This window comes from Chaetomium tenue (assembly GCF_020726465.1).
Source record: "Chaetomium tenue strain MPI-SDFR-AT-0079 chromosome Unknown F5144scaffold_2, whole genome shotgun sequence".
Classification (NCBI taxonomy): domain Eukaryota; kingdom Fungi; phylum Ascomycota; class Sordariomycetes; order Sordariales; family Chaetomiaceae; genus Chaetomium; species Chaetomium tenue.
The window spans coordinates 3,361,222-3,381,816 of record NW_027117330.1 but is presented as its reverse complement, the minus strand read 5'-3'; the positions used below and the strand labels follow the sequence as shown (position 1 = coordinate 3,381,816).

Here is a 20,595-nt window from a genome sequence, read left to right as displayed (position 1 = left end):
TGCTGTTTGGCCAACGGCATCCCCCCGCTTCCCCGTTCTCATCCCAGATAGCCATGCGCCGTAGCGCTATAGTAGTGTCAGAACTCCGTAGATATCGCAATCTCCCCAACCATCCAACTCTCGAATCAGTACTGGATGCAAGTGGTCTCCAGTGATCTCGCCCGCGGAGCATTGACGGCAGAAACATGCCCAGCCGCTGCCCGGCCAAGAATCATCCAATGGCTGATATAGCAAGTCTCCGTCTGGGGGTCCCACGACCAAGCCAGAGAACTCCGAGACCTGCGGTTGAGCTGCTTCTCGCACGCCTCGGCAGTCTTGACCTTCGAAATCGCAAGTGTGGACTCATCCGGCTCCCCCACATAATCCCAATTATGGTGGAACGCACCGTCTGTCTGCCTCCACGGCGGCGTCTTGCCGTAGATTTCCCACAGGTCGTTCCACATGACCGGCTTGCTAACATTCCGGAAGTACTCGCCAACCTCCCGCATAGCCGAAGGCGTCGGTAGCTTGTGGAAGGAGATGAGCGGCGAGCAGAGGCGGTCGGCGCGGATCTTGCTGAGCAGCGGCGGCTCGCCGTTGAACAGGTGGCTGTACGCCTCGTCGAGGTGGATGCCCAGCTTCAGCAGCGCCTTGGCCAGCAGCCGGTCGCCCCAGGTCTCGTCGAGCGAGTCGACGTAGACGGACGCGAGCGCGCGCTGGTTCTCGATCAGCATCCGCATGGCCGCGTGCGAGAGGATGACGGCAGATCCTCCGTGCGCGAAGCGAGCCTTGAAATCGCCCACGGCGTTGCCGAGGTAATGGGGTTGTTGGGGGTCAAGGTGCTCGAGGAGTGGTTTGAGGGAGGGCTGGATGATGAAGGTGTCGTCGTCGACGAGCAGGTACCACCGCTTGTGCGGGTATTTTTGGTAGGTCATTTCCAAGCCAGAGATGAACTATAAAAATGAGTTAGCTCTTAGTACGTGACTAGGCTACGGAACCCGGAAACGCAAAATATACCTTCATCGCATCCAGTTCCCATCCAAAAGCCCTGCAGTGATTTTGTGCCAGTGCCTCATTATTACTAAAGATGGCCTCGGTCAACTGGTTGTATTTTACAACCCTCGGGTGATCCCCATAGCGGCGCAGGTGAAGCCTCAAGGAGTGGCCCACAGCGTCATGAACATGCAACCCCTTATCGTGATATTTGTCGTTAAAGTCAATGTGGCCCTCCGAGTCGGCGATGACGAGAATGTCTCTAAACTCATTCGTGTCGCTCAGAGCGTCAAGCCAGGCCGGCACCCGCTCCCGCGTGCCATACCCCGTCTTGACGATCACCACCAAATCCTGGCCCAGGTCGACAGGGTGCTCAGGGTGCGCATACACCCACCGCTCGCTGGAGCGCGAGAAAAAGGCCGCCTTGAGCCTCTTGGCATTCCACCGGAAGGCCAGCCGCACGGCGTTGTCATATGGCAGGACCAGCCACAAGAAGAAGATGGCTAGGGCAAAACCAAGGGACGGCCGTATCCCGATCCGAGGACGGGATCGAGGACGCGTCTTCGGCCCCAGACCCACGCGGTTCCACGACGTCATGCTCGCGAGAGTCGCTAACCGAGTCAGTTAGACAGACCATTTCCGGATGAGGGAAGCAAGTCGCGGGTACAAGCAGCGATCAGACGGGACGAACCGGTGATGGGTAGGGCGATACCCCTGAGATTTGGGAAAATCGCAAGTTTATGGTCCGACCCCTGTGGATTTCTGTGTTATTGTTTTGTTACGCCCTCAAGTTGCAGCAGCGGAAGCCGAGAGTTTGCCGTGAAACAAACACTGCAAAAACCAGGAACATAACAATACTACTCAGGATGGAAACCTAGGAAAGGAGAATGGCAGGTTTAAAACCACATGCTTCGCCATGCGCGCAGAGGCTGAGGTACGAATTGTCAGCGAAGGTTTTTGTTGGTTTCAGCGACCCCGGCCCGTTATGCTAGCCCAATGCCGTTGCAGAGTGGTGGTTCGGCCAGCATGTGATGACAGGGTTAGGGTTAGGCAACAAGGGTCAGCCATCAACACCATGATCTTTATGGACATTCAGAGCTTGGGTGGTTCGTACGGGAACAACTCGTCCCTCCTTTTGATAAACCGATCAATCGATATCCATCCCACGAAATAACCCCAGACCAGATCTCCAAGCAGTTCATCAGCCCCAGCACCAACAAAACATCTACTCCCTCCTCGTCCTCTTCACCTCCCCCTCCGCCACCCCCTCAGCACCATCCCCCACAACACCCTCCTCCTCCTCCTCTCTCCCATGCACCGCCCCCGCCCCCTCCCCAAGCTCACCACTCACCCCCTCCTCCCCCCCAATCCAATTCCCCTCCTCATCAAAATACTCATGAACATTCTCCGCCGTAATCCACCCCCCACTCCCCGGCATCGCCGGCGGCAGCCCGCCATCCCTCGCGCCCGCAAACACACCACTGAACCCCTCGACCGCCTCATAGTCCCCCTCGAACAGGATCTGCGCGCCCCCGTCCTCGTCGGAATCCTCATCATCCCCGTCCTGCACCGGGTCTGGGTTGAGGTTGGAGCACTCCGAAATGGCTTCGAAGAGTAGGGTGGCTTCGGGCTTGGGCGCGGTTGTGGTGGTGGTGCTCGCGTCAGGGGCGGGGGTGGTGGTATCTCTGGGTTGCGGGATGAGGGTCAGCTCGATGGTGTCGAAATCGTCGTCGCCCGCGCCGCCCTCGGCGAGTTCGAGCTGCAGGTATACGGCCGGATGGGCGGTTTGGTTGCTGTCCTGTAGGGTCTTGACCGCGTGGATGCTGATTTGTTGGTAGGGGATGGAGACGCCGGATTCGGCGGAGGGGCAGAAGATGGAGAGGTTCCTGGGTGGGCGCGGTTAGTTGAGGGGAGGGGGGGAGGAGGGGCGGGGTGGCGGCGCATACTGTGAGTTCACGAAGATGTCGACCTTTTGCTCGACGCTCTCTTCGGTCTGGCCATTCAGGGCGCTGTTCTCGGGGGGTGTTGGCTCAGAGGAGAGGTCGGCTGGGAAGAAGGGCAGCTTGCCCCGCTGCGACTTGGGGATCCAGGCCTTTGCGCCGGTCGCATGGTAATGGAGCACCGGCTTGCCATCGTAGAAGCTGTTGGGGGTTTGCTCCTGGTGCTCGGATAGCGCAGTGTAATCGTTCAGGAGGAACGGAGACCTGACCGTTTGGAGGCTCATTTTGGCGATTTAGGGACAATGGATGCACTTGACGAGACAATGTTGACTCGGCGGGTCGTCGAGGGGTGTTGGTTGAGCTTCGAGAACTTCGGTGGGGTCAAGCTCTTATCGGCTTATCGCAAGGAGGGCGAGTTGCCTGCCGGCGAACGGAGCGGCGGTTTCTATCCTTGCACGACGTTTTCTATCCTTGCACGACGTTTTCTATCCTTGCACGACGTAATCGATTTCGAGAAGCTCCCCGCAACTCTCCCCATATCATCTGACAGCCAGGACTCGACCCATTTCCCATAACCAACACATTCACATCTCGCACACAACGTACCACATTCCCTTCTCGGAATTACAACACAGAACATTTACATCTTCCATCACAACACTCCGGCATTCACAATGCACGACAATCGTAAGCCGCTTAACCCTCTCCTCGCCACAACCAACCCATCAACTAACCAACCCAGGCACGCACCCCCTCCTCCAACAACTCCCCTTAACCGTCTCCCCCTTCGTCAACCTCCCTACCGCCACCACCCTCCCCTACCGCTACAAACCGATGCCCTCGACCCTCCCACCCTCCACAACAGGCATCACCGCAACAAGCACCACCAACCCCTCCGACACCGACCCCTCCACCCCCAACAACCCCACCCCCAATAATACCAATCCCCCCAAACCACGCTACGTCGTCTCCCCCTCAGGCTTCGCCGCGCACCCGGACGAGATCCTGGCGTCGTGCCGCGCCCTGCACGCCCACGTCACCGAACTGCTCGCCTCGGCCGAGGCCGACCTCGCGCGCTTCGACGAGCGTGTCCGTGCGCGCGAGCTCGCTGAGAAGAGGCGCGTGGCGCCCGGTTGGTTGGATAGTGAGGCAAGGCTGTTGGAGCCGGAGCGCGCGGCTGGGGCTGCGGGGGCTACGGGTGGGGTTATGGGTGGGAGTGGGAGTGGGAGTGGGGGGGTTGTTGGGGCTGGGATGATGGGGATGAGTGAGGTGGGGGATGGGCAGTTGGGTGGTGGTGGGGGTGGTATTGGTGGTGGGCAGGGGGAAATGTTGCTGCAGCAGCCGGTGAGGAGGTATGGGGAGGGATATGGGAGTGGATATGGTGATGGGCATGGGCATGGCCGCGGAGGGGCGAGTGAGATGGCCGTGCCAGATGAGGGGGAGGAGTTGGACAGGGCATTTGGGATGCTGCAAATGGGGAAGTGAGGACCAAACAGGGGGCCCATTACATAAAGGGCCCATTTTTGGATACATTGGATGGATGGACACCAAACAAGACTGTCGAGAATGGGTGTCCCATCTTCACATCCACCATTACCTACACACTCCAGATGTGTCTAGTAATTCGGTGACCAAATGTTAGTGGACATAGAAATGCAATGCCACAACCATTCAGAATTATAAGCTAGCCCATTTTCATGCAATCAGTATCTCCTCTTAACTAAATCCCTACAAAGGGACATTCTTCAGGCGGACCGGCTCAGGTACCCGGTGGCTTGTGGTCCGTGCTTTGCGCCTCGAAAACGCGTCCAGCGGCCAATTCCTGAAATTCAACCCCGAAACTCGCTTCAACTGTCGCAAACCAACCAACACTACCAACCACCATCACCTCCACTTCCACCCGCCAAAATGCCGCCCCAAAAACGCATGACGGCCAACCCGGTCAAGCCAGCGCGTCATCGTGCTGGCAAAGTCGCCGCAGCCGAATCATCATCCGAATCCGACGCCAGCGGCTCCGAGCAAGAAAATGAAACCAAAAAGGCACCGCCCCGGAGGACAGCACCGCCACCCAAGTTTGCCAGCGCCGCTGGTGCGGGTCGCGTCATCAGCCGTGGCGACGGCGCCAAGATCAACCTCAAGGGCGTCGGGTTAGCAGATGCCGAAGAGGAAGAGGCGCGAAGGAAAGCCGCCAAGGTGGCCAGACTGGAGGCGGAAAAGAAAGCGAAAGAGGAGGGTTTCGTGACCGAAGAAGAGGAGGAAGAAGGCAGCGATGAAGAAGGCAGCGAAGGGGAAAGCTCAGAAGAAGAAGAGAGCAGCTCCGAAGAGGAAGCCCCACGCCGGCTGATGATGCGCCCCAAGTTCATCCCCAAAAGCCAACGACAAAACAACGGCACCGCACCCACACCCTCAACCACCACAACCACAACCACCTCCCAACCCCCCGCCCCCTCACACGACAACGACGACGAAGCCGCCGCCGCCGCCGCCGCCGCCGCAGCAGCAGAAGAAGCCCGCCGCAAAGCCGCCGACGAGCTCGTCGAAGAACAAATCAAAAAAGACCTAGCCGCGCGCGCCGCGGGCCGCAAGCACTGGGAAGACGACGCGAGCGGATCCGACAACGGCGTCGACGACACGGACGACGTGGACCCGGAGGCCGAGTACGCGGCGTGGAAGCTGCGCGAGCTGAAGCGGCTGCGGCGCGAGCGCGAGGCCATCGAGGCGAAGGAGCGCGAGCTCGCCGAGATCGAGCGCCGCCGCAACCTGACCGAGGAGGAGCGCCAGGCGGAGGACGATGCCCATCTGGCGCAGCAGCGCGAGGAGAAGGAGGGCCGCGGGAAGATGGCGTTTATGCAGAAGTATTTTCATAAGGGCGCGTTCTATCAGGATGAGAGTAAGGCGGCGGGGCTGGATAAGCGCGATATTGCGGGTGCGACGTTCGTGGATGATGTTAATCGGGAGCTGTTGCCTAAGGCGCTGCAGATGAGGGACATGACCAAGATTGGTAAGAAGGGCGCGACCAAGTATAGGGATCTCAAGAGCGAGGATACCGGGCAGTGGGGAAGGCTGGACGATGGCCGGGGGGGGCGAGGTTTTGACCGCAATGTTGATGAGAGGTTCCAACCGGATGACCACCGCCGGGATTGGGAGAGGAGCGGCGATGGTGCCAAGGGTGCGAATGCCATCCCTCTCGGCGAGCGGTCACAGAGGCCGCGTGAAAGCCGTGATCGGGACAGGGGGTACGACCGAGACAGGGGCGGATACAGTGGGGGCAGAGAACAGCGCGGAGACGACCGCAGGGACTCATACCGACGGCGTGATGACGACCGGGACAGGAGACGTTCGAGGTCACCCTCCAGGTCTCGGTCGCCCCGGCAAGACCGCGGTGATCGGCGGAAACGGTCGCCTTCCCGAGAACAGGATCGGGACCGGTATGAAAGCGACAAACGGCGGAGGGTGGACACCCGATAGGCGGTCCATGAATTCCAAACCGCTCCAGTATGTAACTTGTAATATAACATGCTTGATACCCACACAATCCTCATGAGTTCCCCAGCCCACGCTCGCAGCCATCAAATCTTCGTTATTTCCACCCTCGCCCTCTCGAATATCATATGCGCAACCATGCCTCCGCTTACCGTATTATCCTGGGACGGCGGGTAGAGAGTCATCTTCGCGTAGGTCCCAGCACCTTTCCGCTTGGACAAGCTGCCAGGGTTGATGACGAGCACGCTGTCCACAACCTACACCCGATGTCAGCAAACGCCACAACCAACAAAGCAGAGACAAAACATACCTTTGCAAACGGCGGCATCGCACTCGGCACAAGCAACACATCCGGCCTCACCTCCACCATCTCCCCCAACTTCAAATAACTCACATCCAGCATCGCCCCCGGCGGCACGCCCCCACCCGGCCCATCCACCGCGCCCGTCTTCGGCAACCTCTTCCTATCCACCGCCGGAAACAGCGGGAAAAAATGCCTCTGCTCCACCAAATACCGACTCAGCCTTGACAGCGGATCGCCCCCCGAGCCCGCCCCGCCCACCAGCTCCTCATGCCGCAACTGCCACAGCACGTCCTGGCTGCTGACGCCCAGCACCATCTCATTCATGCTCAGCATCATCGGGTTCCCGATGATGCGCACCGCCTTGTGCAGGCCCAGCTCCCGGCGGGGGAAGGCGTCCTGCGGCCAGGAGACATGCTTGGCGAGCACGTCGCGCACGGAGGGGACGAGGAGGATGGTGGCGGAGGGGTTGGAGGCCGCGAGGCGGTTGAGGGCGGGGGTGACCAGGTATTTGAAGACGGTGGACATGCTGGCGGTGTCGGCGTCGTAGGAGGCTTCGGGGGGGAGGTCGAAGTCGCCTGTTGCGAGGAGGGGGTGCTCCGCGTCGAGGAAGGGGCCGGTGAGGACGACGGCGTCGGCGTAGATGTCGGCGGCTTCGCTGCAGAGGGTGTGGAGGGGTTCGAAGTCGAGGTTGTCGTCGGCGGTGTAGGGGCCCGAGGCGAAGAGGATGGTGAGGGGGGGGGAGGAGGTGTCGTCGGAGTCCATGGCGTCCGGGCCGCCGCGCAGTCGGGCGAGGTGTGCCGAGAGGGTGTCCGGGTCGGAGGCGGCGTTGGGGAGGAGCGGGATGTCGAGGACTTGGTGGACGGTGAAGTCCCGGCCGGAGGTGTTGATGCCGCGGAGGGCGACGATCTGGCCGGGGAAGAATTGGTAGCCTTGGAGTTTGCTGAGGTTGAGGGGCACGCGCAGGCCGTTGCCCAACCGTCTTGAGGACTCTAGTACTAGCGAGGCAGCGTTGAGTTTACCTTCGGGCGAGTCTGATGCGATGCGCCCGACGGCGACGATCTCGGCGGTTCCTTGGCTCGCGGGACTCCCAAACGCCGAGTCTTCGAGCTTGTGGTGTTCCATCACTAGGTTGATGAAGTCGTCTATCCGGTCGTCCAAGATTTCGGATGCCTCTGACAGTTTCATCACCAGCCCTTTATAGCCAAGTTTCTTTTGGTCTGATGTGGCCGTAAGTTTGATACGGGGTTCGGGGAAAGGGGAGATCGGGGGTTCGGCGGGCTCGAGTTTCTCGTTGAGGATCTCCAGTACTTCGCCGGCGTTTGGCCTGTCGTTGAAGGATGACGGACTGTGTAGGCACGGGATATTAGCCAGGCACGGTAGCCCTCTCGAAGAAAAGAGCTACATACGGGATTGCGCCCAGGGCGTTTAGTTGGTCTTCCATTTTCAGGGGGGAGCTGGTTGGCTCGGCCTTCACCCGCGAAACTGCAGGTGTCCTCCTGGCAATGGTCTTGGTCCTCCCGGCACCCGGTGTTGCAAGCCCATCCAGCATCCCAAACACATCACCGCCCCCCTTGGCTACCCGCGGGGTGGCACCCCCTCGCTTCTCCGTCTTGATGTGCACTTGCGACCGGTTGCTCCGCACAAGTTCGTCCTGTAGGTTCTGCTTGAATGCGCGGAGATTGTCGATGGATGCCTTGAAATCGTCCATCCCCATCTTCATGCCGTAAGACTCCCATTTGAAGAACAAGTCCTGCACCGACAACTGGTGCATGCCCATGATGGATTTGAGTTCTGCCACCACATCGGCCTCGAGATCCTTGGTCCCCGAGCTGAACCGCTCGTTCAACTCTACAATGGTTTCGTCAGCCATTGTGTAATCGTGGTACCTTTGTTTGTGAAGTTGTCGTGCTGAAACTCGCCGGCTCTCGAATACCTAAATATCCGATCTCTTGGAGGGGTTCGTTCTCGATATTTGGTTAGTGGGACGCGGTTGTGACGTGACGCGCCAGGAGCACTTAACGCGAAAATGCCAGGCTGCCCAAATCGGTTAGGTTGGCCATGTGCTGGCCCCTGCAGGGGCCTGTGGAGCTGACAGGGAAATTGACAGGGGCTGGTTGATACCTTCCACCTTGCCCAACACCGGTTTACAGATTACACTTGCTGTTTCCTGCTTCAAGCTCTCGCAAAGTTGGGGCCTTTGGCGGTTGAGCTCGGATAGTAATCTTTTCACTCGGCTTTATTTTTCTGGTTTTACCTCGAATTTTTCACATTCAAATTTATTTCGTAGAAAGAAGCAAGCCCGAACAAGTCGTATCTTTGGGTGTTTAGCGGTGTGTAAATTTCATAAAGTGCATACCTTTCCTCCCGACCTAACCTCTGTTCCCATGACATGGTGCTGATCATTTTCCAGCATTCTACACTCTCCAAGCCCAACACTAAGCCCAACAACTAGTTCGCTTATTTTCGCTACGCTCCGGAATACAATCATGTCGACGACTGTTGCAGGCCCCGGCGCCGACCCGGTGCATGAGAAGGAGACAGCAGCGGGTCCCCTTAAGCTCCCGCTGCTTGCTCCCACCCCCGAGAGCGCCCCCAAGGAACGGGTAGCCCTCACGGCTGAGCAGCAAACCAAGTACGACTGGCTACTCCAGCAAGCAAAAGCCTGGACTGAGGTCCCATCCACCAAGGACAAGGCCGGCCCGCTGACCGACAGCGAGAAGTTTTGGCTGACCAGGGAATGCCTCTTGCGCTACCTGCGGGCAACCAAGTGGAACGAGAAGGATGCCGAGAAGCGCCTGCTCGAGACGCTGACCTGGCGGAGGGAGTATGGCGTCGAGGAGCTGACGGCTGAGCACATCTCACCCGAGAACGAAACCGGCAAGCAGATCATCCTCGGCTACGACAAGGAAGCCAGAGTCTGCCACTATCTGAACCCCGGTCGCCAGAATACGGAACCGTCTCCGCGCCAGGTGCAGCATCTGGTCTTCATGGTGGAGCGGGTCATCGATATCATGCCTCCGGGCCAAGAGACCCTTGCCCTCCTCATCAACTTCAAGCAGAGCAAGTCGCGGTCCAACACGGCGCCCGGTATTGGCCAGGCCCGCGAGGTGCTGAACATTCTGCAACATCACTACCCCGAGCGCCTTGGAAAGGCCCTCATCATCAACATGCCCTGGATTGTCACCGGCTTCTTCAGGCTCATCACGCCCTTCATCGACCCCAACACGCGCGAGAAGCTCAAGTTCAACGAGGACATGAGCCAGTACGTGCCCACCGAGCAGATGTGGTCCGAGTTCAGCAGCGGCAAGCTCGACTTCGACTACGACCACTCGGTCTACTGGCCGGCCCTGCAGAAGCTTTGCGCCGAGAGACGGGAGGCTCGGCGGCAGCGGTGGGTTTCTGGCGGCCAGCAGCTGGGCGAGTCGGAGGACTATCTGTCGGGTGCCGCCGAGGTTGGCGTTGCAGGGTCGAAGTCTGACGGGGCGGCGAGTAAGAAAGAGGGCGAACTCAGTTAAGCTGGCATCGGCTGCCCAACCGACTCCGGTTGCTACAAAGCAAAAGACACCCGAAGTCTCCGTGGAGCCTGCCGCGGCCCAAAACGCCGTTGTCTGGAAGAAACTGGGCCATGGGCCTACCTCGGCCACATTTGCCCCTCTTGTTAGTTTCAGCCGCAATTGGCATGCAAGTCTACGGGAATGGCCGGATCCATATGATACCACCTCATAATCCATCTTTCTAATAACTACCTACCCCCCATCATTCTGTACCCGTGACTGAGCCTAACCTCCAAGTGGCCTTTGCTCCGCTCGGCTTAATTCGCGACCGTTAGCTGCAGGAGCTGAACAGCGACACGATGGTAAATCGTAGCCCAACGGTTGGTTCACTGGTCTCAAGCCACATGCTTGGCCCCCTGAACACGGGACAACTGACGCGGCCACCACGACTTTGGGGTCGTGCAAACACAAAGAGAGACGTGGTAACATTGGCAAATCGTGACTCCATGCGGTAGTCGGTTGGGATAAACATGTTTGTAACGCCTCGAGGTTGACTGAGAATCGTCTCACAATACTCGGCGCATCCATCCAGTTAACGGATACTGACTGAGCCTTCCGTCTCATTGAATGACCACCGGCTCAGCCTCATCCGTACCTATCATTCACAGCACCAAACCAACACCCAAAACGATGTCGTCCTCATCACCACCCCCACCCCCCCAAACATCACCAACAACAACCAAAGCCTGGACCTTCCACCGCCCCGGCCCCTACCGCCAAACCCTCTCCCTCACCACCACCCACCCCCTCCCCACGTTCCCACCCCCAGCCGCAATAACAGACAACGAAGAATACCTCCTCCTGCGCGTCTCCCACGCGGCCCTCAACCCCGCCGACCTGGTCACCCTCTCCATCCTGCCCTTCCTCCTGCGCTCCCACCGGCACACCAACCCGGCCGCCGTCCCCGCCCTCGACTTCACCGCCACGGTCCTCGACGTGTGGCAGCCCTCAGGCGCAGCCGCAGAACCGGCGCGCTTCACCCCCGGCGACGTGGCCATCTGCTTCCCCACCTTCGCTTACACCCTCCGCACCGGCGTGGGCGGCTTGCAAGGGGTGGTGGCCCTGCCGGCGCGGTATGCGGTGCGGTTGCCGGCGGGACGGACGGCGCGGGAGGCGGCGGGGTTGTTGCTGACGGGGTGCACGGCGGATGTGCAGGTCGGGGAGTGTGGGGTGGGGGAGGGGCAGAGGGTGTTGGTGGTTGGGGCGAGTGGCGGGGTCGGGAGTATGGTGGTGCAGATGGTGAGGGGGAGGGTTGGGGGGAAGGGGTGGGTGGTGGGGGTTTGTTCGGGGCGGAATCGGGGGTTGGTGGAGGGGTTGGGGGCGGATGAGGTGAGTGCTTGTGTCTACTTACTTATGCTGAATGGTTGGGTGGTTAATGGGGTGAGTTGGGCTGACGGTGATGTAGGTGGTTGACTACACGCAGTACAAGGACCTGCCGGGGGAGTTGGCACGGCGGTTTGGCGACCGGCCGTTTGACAACATCATTGATACGTACGGCAACCAGGAGGTGTACAAGCAGTGTGCGCGGTACCTCAAGCCCGAGGGCATGTACAACGCGGCGTCGATACACTACTCGGAGTATACTTTCCGGGCCTTGCTGAAGAGCGTGTTGACTCTGGCTGCCAACACCATCTGGCCGCGTTCGACTTGGCTTGGTGGCACCGGCCGGACCTGGCGAGCCGCGAGTATGATGGATCCGGGATTGGAGATGATGGAGCGGGTGGTGAAGCAGTTTGGTGAGGGTAAGCTGCGCGTTGTTGTCGACAGTGAGTGGCCGTTTGAGAAGGTCCATGAGGCTCTCGATGTCGTGAGGAGCGGCCATGCCGCTGGTAAGGTTATCATCAAGGTTAATGAGGATTGAGGAGGTGGGTTTCACTTGGGCGCCTGTATCATATGTTTATACCCAACTCTAACGCATCGTTCACTCTCACCTTACCAAGCATCAAAGCATCTCAGTGCCGAGCCGTCAAGGCACTTATTCTTGGTGACTTCAACGGCAACTACACTCCTCCCACTGACAAACCTCATTTTTTGTTGGTCCAGTCACTAGTCACTTTATAGTCTCAAAAAAAAGCCATGCTATATTTGCTCTCGACTTGGGTATCTCCCCTCTTTTTGACAAGGCCTCAGCCGACAATGAATGTGATGCAGTTAGTCCAAAATATCCCAAAAAATGCCGAGATATCCAATGCGAAAATGCAAGACCAAATGCCCAAGACGCCCAACAACCCATGCCGCCTGATAAATGCCCAGATATACACAGCGGTATATATACGTCTGTATCGTCCCTTGTAAAAGCACGATAACCAACCCCCATCCAATGTATCTCATCCCGTCATAAAACAAATGCCGCCTCAACTCAACCCCGCTGCGCATCCCCCTTACCCTCCGCACCCACGCTCCCACCCTTCGCGCCCGCACTCTCCATGGGGTTCTCGCGCTCCTCGGCGGGCGGCGTGAACTGGCGGCGCACAAACTCCCCCGTGAGGCGCGCACCCCCCGGTGTGCCCGCCGCCCCGCCATGCCCGTACTGCGCGGCCTGCCCCTCCCACCGCTGCCAGCCAGGCACCGTCTCCAGCTCAGGCGCCTGCGACGGCGCCGACGCCGACGCCGACATGGACGTGACCGTCTTGAGCGAAGCCCCATCACCGCCCACCCTCACCGCCGGCGCCGCACCAGCACCAGCACCACTACCACCCCCACCGTCCGGATCAACCCCCGCGCCGCCATAAGCGAGCCCCGCCTCCCCACCATCCGCATGCTCCCTGAACACCCCCTCCACCCCCTGCACATGCTCCACCTCCTGCATCAAATCGCGATCCGTCGGCCACAGCGCCTTTCTCACCGCCGACACCCCCAATTCAAACACCACCAGCGCCGACAGCACAATGAAATGCACCAGCCACCACATGCCATCACGCCCAAACCCCTCCAGAAACGCATCCCGCACGACATACGGCCCGATGGCGCCACGGAACAGGGCACTCAGCAGGATATTCCACAGCCACCACCCCAAAATGGACAAGCCCATCCCCCCCAAGATGACCAGCGTACGGTCATGGACCTCGAGGAACATGAGCTTGAGGTTGATGAAGACGACGGCGAGGGAGAAGGCGAGGGTGCCGACGGGGTAGAGGTCCGTGGGGGCGGTGCCGTGGGTGGCGAGGGCGTAGACGTAGTAGACGGCGTAGTAGATGATGGCGGACTCGGCGACGGCCATGAACATCCAGCCGAGGTACTGGGGGAAGTTGAAGCCGCGGTTGCGCTGGCCGAAGGTGTACAGCTCCGGCACGGCCAGCAGCGTGGCGGCCGACAGGTCGCGCTCGAAGATGCCCGGGATGATGACGGACAGGGACGTGAAGATGGTGTTGAAGACGGTGAGCGAGGTGGATTCGAAGAGGGAGGTGCCGGTGTAGCCGTTGTAGCGCTGGTAGTGGGCCTGTAGGAGGTAGAAGACGACTTCTTTCCAGAAGGTGCCCAGGATGTACTTGCCGCTGCGCGCGTAGTTCCAGCGGCCGTGGACGAACAGAAGGCGCTGGAGGAAGCGGAACTGGGCGACGGAGTAGTCCGAGATACGCGCGGCTTGCAGGCCCTCGCGGCCGGAGATGCCGATGCCGACGTGCGAGGCCTGTATCATGGCGATGTCGTTGGCGCCGTCGCCGACGGCGAGCGTGACGGCCGAGGGGGACTGCTGCCGGATGCAACGGACGAGGCTGGCCTTTTGCGAGGGCGATGCCCGGCAGCAGATGACCGAGTCGACTCTAGCGACCAAGTCGAAAAACAGCACGCGGAGCGCGGGGTCGTCCTCTACCACCGACAGCGTGTGTCCGTCGATGACGGCGAGCGAGTGTGGGACCATGCCGCGGCACACGTCGGTGAGCGTCATGGCGAGCCGTTCCTGGAGATCGCCCTGCGTCACATCCATAATATAGACTTCGGAGAAGGGCTTGCAGATCCGGGCTGAGTGGGCAATGTTGATGGCCGTCTCCCGCTTGTCGCCGGTCAGCATCCAAACTTTGATGTTGGCGCGCCGGAGCTTGTCGATCGTCTCGGGCACTCCCTGCTGCAGCTTGTCTTCGATGGCCGTAGCCCCGGCGAGCTCGTAGTCCTGTTCGATGAGCTCGGCCGCACTCTCAATGCGCTCCTGGCGCTTTACGAGACTGGTAGTGGCCTGGAGGTACACGTCCTTCCACCTTCGATAATCGTCCTCCTCCAAATAGCGGTACGCGAAGATGAGCGTCCGGAGTCCTTCGGTGGCAAAGTCGTCGACGTGCTGGAAACAACGCTCAAACACGGCGCCCTCGTTAAGCGCCAACGACTCGTCCACCATTCCGTCGTAAGGGTCGGCAAGACGGGCGAGCTCTAGCGACCGGGCACCTGCCATGGAGCGGCGGGGGCTCTGGTAAAGATCGGGTTCGCCTGGTAACTCGTCCACGCCCCCAGCCTCGCGGCGAGAGAGCCAGTGATCGACTTCGTCGGTGATAGCCATAGATCGCCGCCAGCTATCCCTCCGGTCTAGCGTCCGTCTGATATTCATGCTGTCCCGCTTGTAGCTTTGCATGCTTTGTCGGCGGAGGGCCATCTCCTGCTCGACACTCCTGCGCATGCTCGCCCGTCGCTCGACGGCGGAGGCAGTCTGGATGGCGAGTTGCTTTTGCCTCAGACGCGGCAAAATGACACTGTCGGCGCCTTTGGTGAAGATGCACAGCCTGCCGTCAGGCATACGGATGATAATAGACATGCGCTTACGCTTGCTGCTAAACTCGATAACGTCCATGATCTCATACTTCTCAGTGATGGTTGCGCCAGCAGAGTTGCGCATTTGCAGGGTCATGGACTGCGATGCCCTGTCGACAAGCAGGAATCCCAGTTCCTTCGCGGCCTCTACCAGAGCCAGCTCGTCGGGAGACGCAGCCTGGAAGCTGATTTCGCCGTCTTCTCCCGTCTCGGGGAGACAAGTATGGCACAGCGCTAAGCAAAGGATGAACTGCCGGGTTTTGCGCGAGAACTGAGAATGGGGCTTGTTGGTGAGATAACGAAGCAGATCCTCGGTATTGAGTTCGGGTTGGTTTTGAGCCGGATGGACGGACGATTTCCATCTCGAAGCAGTACTCGTCCGCGGAAGACGGCCGCTCTGGGAGCGACGACCCTCAACGGGAGACGAGTCCATCATTTCCGTCTCAGCTGGACGCACCGATACCCTAGGGCTCGAAACCGGGCCCTTTCCGGTCTGTTCAACTGCCTCCTTGTGCGGCACGGCCCGGCCAAATTTCTCGTCCTCTGCGCGCAGATCCGCGTCATGGAGCCATGCAGTTCCAGCCACGCTCATTTTGCGAAATTTCATCAAGTTCTCAGTTAAGGTGCCAGTCTTGTCGGAGAAGACATAGCTGACCTGACCCAGGTTCTCTAGAATCGTGGTCGTGTTGGCCACCATGGGCGTATCCGTAACCGGGTCGTACATTTCGATATCGCTGAGTAGGAACAGCTGGCCGAGCTTCACAATCTCGAGACTGACGTAGAGGGAGAGCGGAATGAGCGTATTGTAGGCAATGACGAAGGCGATAAATATTTGCCCTAGCGGTACACTCCCACGGTTGAGGTACCACGCGCGGGACTGGTACTCGCGACGCCACACGATGTAGCCGACGGTGCAGCCGACGCTGAGGATGATGACGAAGAATACCAGCATGAGGACTATGCGATTGACAGCATATTGCAACTCGGGGGCCTTGGCTCGGACGTTCTTGTTGGCGTTCATGCGAATCTTGCATTCCTCGCCGCTGTTGATGACCAGCCCAATGGCATAGGTCGTGTTCCGTAACGTCGAGCCCCTGTAAACGACTTCATTCAATGTCAGGGGCATGGTTTCGCCGTTGATGGTGACTCTGCCCTCGAAATTGTAGAGGTCGAGATTCGGGTCTTCCGACACAACCTCGGCCTCGCTCTCCCCCATCCCGGCGATGGATGAACAGTGTTTGGCGAGTAGCGGGCAGGCCTGTTTGCTTTTTAGGTTCGTCTCGCCATCCAGCGCCATCGTCTCGATGAATGCGACGCCATTCGGGCCGGTTGCGTGAAGCAGGACGATGTCGGCGGGCACGTTTTCGTCGCGGTGTAATCGAATGATATCCCCCACTCTCAAATCCTGCCACTCCACCTTCGCCCACTGCCCGAGCTCTGCACCCTCAGCACACGCGGATTCTAACTCGGTCGCTGGCTTCTCCCTCTTGAAAAACCCCTGAGGTGCGCGGCGCTCTATCCTCGACTGGCTCTTGACGGTGCCTTCCGGATCCAGCACAGAAACCGAACTCCTATTCTCCAGCTTGTCGAGTCTGTATCTGCGGTAGTCGTCATATCCTTCCTTTGCCATGCTAAGCGCCACAAATGCGATCAGGGGCCCGATTGTCGTATACGTGCCCGTCGTGCTGAGGCCGGGTATCATCTGCAGAATACCAATGATGAGGAAATAGAAATTGGCGAGTTTGCTGAACTGAAAGAACAGCTGCTTGGGCAGAAAGTTCCAGACAGTATATCGGCTCGACCGGATGAGATTGGGCACGTAGGAGTGGCCCGTCCGCTCGTCCTTCAGCGGCTTCCGTCTCGCCAGCCCCGGTCTCAGCGGGATATGACGCCCATCCTGGCTCGGTGGGATCGGTTTTTGCCTTAACAAGCCCTCCACAACGTACCGATTGTACGCCTTCTCTGCAGCCGCCTGGGCCTTGGCCCACGGGCGGCTAGCAGGCCCCCTCTTGCGATCCCTTTTCCACCCGCTCCAGCCGAGCTGCGGGAGCGTGACAGTGTTCTTTTCGACATCGGCGGAGATTTCGATGTTGTCTCGCAATTCGTCGAATGTCTGGCGGGGGCGGGTCAACGAAATTCTCGGCTCTTCCAGACGAAGGCGAGCAGGGACGGCAGGGGCGGTCGAAGGGCCATCGTGCCTCGGTGGGGGCGGAAGCGTGTGCGACTGAATGGTGTAGAGCTCGGGAGTTCTTATTTGCAGCGGTGAGTGAGGTTGCCGAGCGCGGGGCGACCTGCTGCCGTCAAAACTATGGGCACGGGCGCCGGCGCGGGCAGGATGGAGTCTCAGTGCTGGGCGCGAGCGTGCTCCTCGAGTCTCACCAGCCTGCGAATTCCCTTGGGCGACGCCAGCGCTCGAAGGCAAGCTGGAACTCGAGCTCTGGTGGCGCAATTCAATGTTCTCGAGCCGGTTCCGTAGCTCTTCTGCGGCATTTCCCTGGCTGTTCTCTGCCATGCCGCGAAACTAACCAGGTGGCCGGCACCGGACCAAGTCACCTCACCCAGTCAGTCCTCCGGACCAAAAAAAACAAAGTACCTTAGTCGAGGGAAAAGCGAGAGAAGTGGTTCTGGTATTCGGGCTGCATTTCGAGGTCGGACAAAAAAACAACTACACAACGAAACGAAAATAACAATAATTTGGGGGAAAGTTGAAACGAGCGACTCTGGCTTGTCTGTCGCCAAGTTGGCAGGATATGGATCAAAGTGGGTGGCTTCCAGTGGCAGTGGGTGGCAGGAGTGGGTACATACATGTACAATCCACGCGCGTATGCAATCTGTCGACTCTCGGAGCCGGAACGAAGCGGCTGTCGAACGGCTGAAGTCCTGGTGTGGGCCTGCAACCTATCAGGGCCTGTCCCAAGCTGGAACATTGTGGCTGTGGAGACGGAGAGACCGCCCAATGCCCCTCCGTCTCCGATCCTGGCAGTGCCCAGGCGCCAGGGCAGGCCTGGATTCCCAACAACCTTACGCCCCTCAACCCCGCTACCTACCCGCTTCAGCGACTCCGACGTGTCTGGATTGAAAGTCTGCGAAATCCTGGTTTGCATGTACACGAACGACAATGCAGAATATAAAAGTACGCTCATCATCCCATGGTACTTGTCACATCGACTTCCATGAATGGACGTCTGTATTGATGATGTGAAGTTCACGAGTCACGAGTGCCTTACATTCCAGATACGATCTATGCCACATGATGACATCTAAAAAATCTACCCAGCGGAGGGGAGCCTGGGGAGGAAAAATAGCTACAAACGATCAACATTTCCACTGTGTAACATCCATAGGTGTATACCTAGGTACATACCTAGACAGGTGTTAATTGCCGAGACACAGGCCGGATAATATGTACAAAACCTGATGTCACCCCCAACCTAACCCAGTACGTTACTTGTCTATAAAACTATAGTCTCGATCGTTACATTCCGGATGCACTTCAGATTCGTGTACTCAGCCTCCAGGCCACCCAGAACAATGTCCAAACCGGCGCTGTGATCATCACCACACAAGTACCATATGAGCTCATCCTCACCTCCGTACGTGACCTTCTGATTCTCGACTCTAAATGGCCCCGTGATAGGCGGCTGTTGGTCGGGAAGCTGTATATGCATCAGTATCACGTCATATGTGGTGTCGTGTAGAAATGGGGGAAATGTACGGGCACCCTGATTCCCTTTCGCTCTAAGCGCCACATGTCCTTGATGAGGTTGATGAACGCGATGTCGGTGGACGCCTCCAGATTACCATCGGCATCCAAGGAGAAGTGCGCCGCCTCCTCAACGGGGGGGTCGTAGAACCCGACCCGGTAGTCTTGGAAGCCGGCGAACGCCCGCCTGTCGACCGTGTTCTGCTGAGATCCTAGGTAGTAACCAGAAGCTGCCTGCGAGAGGAGCGTTGTGGCCGCTAGGAGAACAGATTGGAGCTTCATGGTCAAGGATTCGAGGAGTGAGAGCAAGGTCGGTGAGTTTGATTTTCCGTTTTGGCGAGTGCTGGCTGGTTGAGAATGGAGAAGAAGGTCGAGAAACGACAGACGGGCAAGTAGCCGACGTATATAGAGTTTTGACATCATCACCTGTCAAGGCTTGATTCTAAGATCGTCAGAGCGCCAGAACAACGAAGTGACTATCCTGGGCTATCTTGCAGCATGTTTCTCCGTCGTCTTTCCCTGGAGGAGATGATCGGCCCTGATCGGCTCACCGTCACACCCAAAAATCGCTCTAAATCTACGATAATCCCGTTAACCGGGTCCCGAGCCAGCTGGAGTTGGAACACGTTGGTGTTTTTGTTCCAGTTATGTTTCAGGTAACTAGCTGACAACACTCCAACATGTGTCTCCCAATGATCGGGGGACTTCTGCAGACCCGATGTCATCCGCCCATCTTTCCTCTCTCCTCATGCCTGATGAGTCTCAGACTTCTACCTACCAACCTCAAAACACCAAGACACGGCGTGGATGTAACTAACACTCAGAGACAACCACCAGATTTCCTGCCCAATCACGTTGTTGAATGCGGCAAAGTGATGGAGCGAATATAACCCGAACCTAGGTAGTCTTCTAGACTGAACGGAACACGCCCATTGCCTCGAAATGACATAGGTGTTAATTACTTAAATACACGCAGGATGGTGTATGCACGAAGTACAGACTGTACATTAGATCAAACGTGACATATTACACGCCCTGCTCCAGCTCCACAGCCTCGATCGTGACATCCGAAATGCAACCCTCGTCCTCCCGCCCGGGGTGAGCCAATAAGATGTCCACACCAGATGAATTACCACACAAGAACCATACTAAGTCTATTTCGCCTTTGTATAGAAGCTTCCCATCTTCTATCGCAAATGGCTGGTCAAAGGCCGGCGGTCCTTCGTGTTCCTGGATATATATCAGTATAACATCATACGTGGTGCCATGTAGAAATGGGAGAAGCGTACCTGGTAGAACTCCGGGGTCCCCTGCTGAAAACACCAGAACCCCGGGCCTTGGTCAACAAAAGAGGCCTGTTCCTGCTGCCCCACCAGCTTCCCATTTACATCCACCTCGAATTCCAGATCCGTGGGATCGCTATCATTGTAGAACCCAATCCTCGGGAACCGCATACTGGCGTATTTTCCCGGGGTGACCACATTCTGGGGCGATGACAGGAAGAAACCAGAAGCTGCCTGCGCAAGGAGCGCTGTGGCTGGGAGGAAAACGGATGAAAGCCGCATGGTAAAGGATGTGAGGAGCAAGGCCGGCGGGTTTGATAAGTTTTTGGTTTTGGCTGGTACGGGCTGAGAGGGAGGAAGAGAATCGACAAACAAGAAGCGGGACAATCGGCCGACTTATATAGTTAGGTATTCAGATCACCAGGAAAATAAATTGAACATCTTGAGCTATGGACCCTGCAACAAGCATCTCCGCTACCTCTAGCCCCGTAAGATGATCAGCCCTGACTCGAGATCGGCTCACCGTCACGTCCAAACATGGCTCGAAATCTGCGATGATCCCGCCAATCTGGATCCGAGCCAGCTGGAATTAGAGCATACTAGCGCTTTGTTCTAACTG

The 20,595-nt window shown here is 58.3% G+C and overlaps 8 protein-coding genes across 8 annotated transcripts; 4 read left to right on the top strand and 4 right to left on the bottom strand.

Annotated features, from left to right (window-relative positions):
• Nucleotides 1–125: 125 nt before the first annotated feature.
• F5144DRAFT_590592 (regulator of volume decrease after cellular swelling-domain-containing protein) lies at nt 126–3,196 on the bottom strand (the record flags this gene model as incomplete). Its single annotated transcript, XM_066790169.1, has 5 exons — nt 126–932; nt 997–1,475; nt 1,607–1,686; nt 2,202–2,858; nt 2,919–3,196. 5 exons carry the CDS (start codon nt 3,194–3,196, stop codon nt 126–128), a joined length of 2,301 nt encoding a protein of 766 aa, XP_066646813.1.
• Nucleotides 3,197–3,410: 214 nt separating this feature from the next.
• F5144DRAFT_527566 (uncharacterized protein) lies at nt 3,411–4,595 on the top strand. The gene is made up of 2 exons (XM_066786858.1): nt 3,411–3,599; nt 3,655–4,595. The coding sequence occupies exons 1-2, from the start codon at nt 3,587–3,589 to the stop codon at nt 4,395–4,397; spliced, it is 756 nt and encodes a 251-aa protein (XP_066646812.1). The 5' UTR covers nt 3,411–3,586; the 3' UTR covers nt 4,398–4,595.
• Nucleotides 4,596–4,753: 158 nt separating this feature from the next.
• On the top strand, nt 4,754–6,409 carry F5144DRAFT_562977 (splicing factor, Prp19-binding domain-containing protein). Its single transcript, XM_066788350.1, has one exon. The coding sequence runs from the start codon at nt 4,821–4,823 to the stop codon at nt 6,378–6,380; it is 1,560 nt and encodes a 519-aa protein (XP_066646811.1). The 5' UTR covers nt 4,754–4,820; the 3' UTR covers nt 6,381–6,409.
• On the bottom strand, nt 6,410–8,702 carry F5144DRAFT_562976 (DNA polymerase alpha subunit B N-terminal-domain-containing protein). Its single transcript, XM_066788349.1, has 3 exons — nt 8,106–8,702; nt 6,706–8,044; nt 6,410–6,652 (listed from the first exon to the last, which is right to left on the bottom strand). The coding sequence occupies exons 1-3, from the start codon at nt 8,567–8,569 to the stop codon at nt 6,482–6,484; spliced, it is 1,974 nt and encodes a 657-aa protein (XP_066646810.1). The 5' UTR covers nt 8,570–8,702; the 3' UTR covers nt 6,410–6,481.
• Nucleotides 8,703–8,808: 106 nt separating this feature from the next.
• F5144DRAFT_618831 (CRAL-TRIO domain-containing protein) lies at nt 8,809–12,313 on the top strand. The gene is made up of 4 exons (XM_066791945.1): nt 8,809–9,047; nt 9,110–10,140; nt 11,035–11,408; nt 11,659–12,313. The coding sequence occupies exons 2-4, from the start codon at nt 9,186–9,188 to the stop codon at nt 12,112–12,114; spliced, it is 1,785 nt and encodes a 594-aa protein (XP_066646809.1). The 5' UTR covers nt 8,809–9,047; nt 9,110–9,185; the 3' UTR covers nt 12,115–12,313.
• On the top strand, nt 12,282–12,591 carry F5144DRAFT_126351 (uncharacterized protein). The gene has a single exon (XM_066782260.1). It carries the CDS (start codon nt 12,330–12,332, stop codon nt 12,546–12,548), a length of 219 nt encoding a protein of 72 aa, XP_066646808.1. The 5' UTR covers nt 12,282–12,329; the 3' UTR covers nt 12,549–12,591.
• Nucleotides 12,314–19,035, bottom strand: F5144DRAFT_610071 (uncharacterized protein). Its single transcript, XM_066791648.1, has 5 exons — nt 18,706–19,035; nt 18,470–18,646; nt 18,218–18,278; nt 18,038–18,060; nt 12,314–17,511 (listed from the first exon to the last, which is right to left on the bottom strand). Exons 1-5 carry the CDS (start codon nt 18,973–18,975, stop codon nt 12,613–12,615), a joined length of 5,430 nt encoding a protein of 1,809 aa, XP_066646807.1. The 5' UTR covers nt 18,976–19,035; the 3' UTR covers nt 12,314–12,612.
• A 584-nt stretch (nt 19,036–19,619) lies between these two features.
• Nucleotides 19,620–20,393, bottom strand: F5144DRAFT_610070 (uncharacterized protein). Its single transcript, XM_066791647.1, has 2 exons — nt 19,983–20,393; nt 19,620–19,923 (listed from the first exon to the last, which is right to left on the bottom strand). The coding sequence occupies exons 1-2, from the start codon at nt 20,256–20,258 to the stop codon at nt 19,720–19,722; spliced, it is 480 nt and encodes a 159-aa protein (XP_066646806.1). The 5' UTR covers nt 20,259–20,393; the 3' UTR covers nt 19,620–19,719.
• Between the last annotated feature and the right edge of the window lie 202 nt (nt 20,394–20,595).

Bases quoted from the DNA above. Each gene is read 5' to 3' on its own strand.
- F5144DRAFT_562977 (XM_066788350.1), top strand. From the start codon at position 4,821: ATGCCGCCCCAAAAACGCATGACGGCCAACCCGGTCAAGCCAGCGCGT.
- F5144DRAFT_562976 (XM_066788349.1), bottom strand. From the start codon at position 8,569: ATGGCTGACGAAACCATTGTAGAGTTGAACGAGCGGTTCAGCTCGGGG. The intron at 8,045-8,105 runs GTATGTAGCTCT...GTGCCTACACAG, and splicing joins AACGCCCTGGGCGCAATCCC to TCCGTCATCCTTCAACGACA. The intron at 6,653-6,705 runs GTATGTTTTGTC...CATCGGGTGTAG, and splicing joins CGATGCCGCCGTTTGCAAAG to GTTGTGGACAGCGTGCTCGT.
- F5144DRAFT_618831 (XM_066791945.1), top strand. From the start codon at position 9,186: ATGTCGACGACTGTTGCAGGCCCCGGCGCCGACCCGGTGCATGAGAAG. The intron at 10,141-11,034 runs GTGCCGCCGAGG...CCGCAATAACAG, and splicing joins GTCGGAGGACTATCTGTCGG to ACAACGAAGAATACCTCCTC. The intron at 11,409-11,658 runs GTCGGGGAGTGT...ACGGTGATGTAG, and splicing joins GGTGCACGGCGGATGTGCAG to GTGGTTGACTACACGCAGTA.
- F5144DRAFT_126351 (XM_066782260.1), top strand. From the start codon at position 12,330: ATGCTATATTTGCTCTCGACTTGGGTATCTCCCCTCTTTTTGACAAGG.
- F5144DRAFT_610071 (XM_066791648.1), bottom strand. From the start codon at position 18,975: ATGAAGCTCCAATCTGTTCTCCTAGCGGCCACAACGCTCCTCTCGCAG. The intron at 18,061-18,217 runs GTAAGGCACTCG...CTTTCAATCCAG, and splicing joins GCATAGATCGTATCTGGAAT to ACACGTCGGAGTCGCTGAAG. The intron at 17,512-18,037 runs GTAGGTAGCGGG...CCACCTGGTTAG, and splicing joins CGTCGGAGTCGCTGAAGCGG to TTTCGCGGCATGGCAGAGAA.
- F5144DRAFT_610070 (XM_066791647.1), bottom strand. From the start codon at position 20,258: ATGCGGCTTTCATCCGTTTTCCTCCCAGCCACAGCGCTCCTTGCGCAG. The intron at 19,924-19,982 runs GTACGCTTCTCC...ATATATATCCAG, and splicing joins GGACCCCGGAGTTCTACCAG to GAACACGAAGGACCGCCGGC.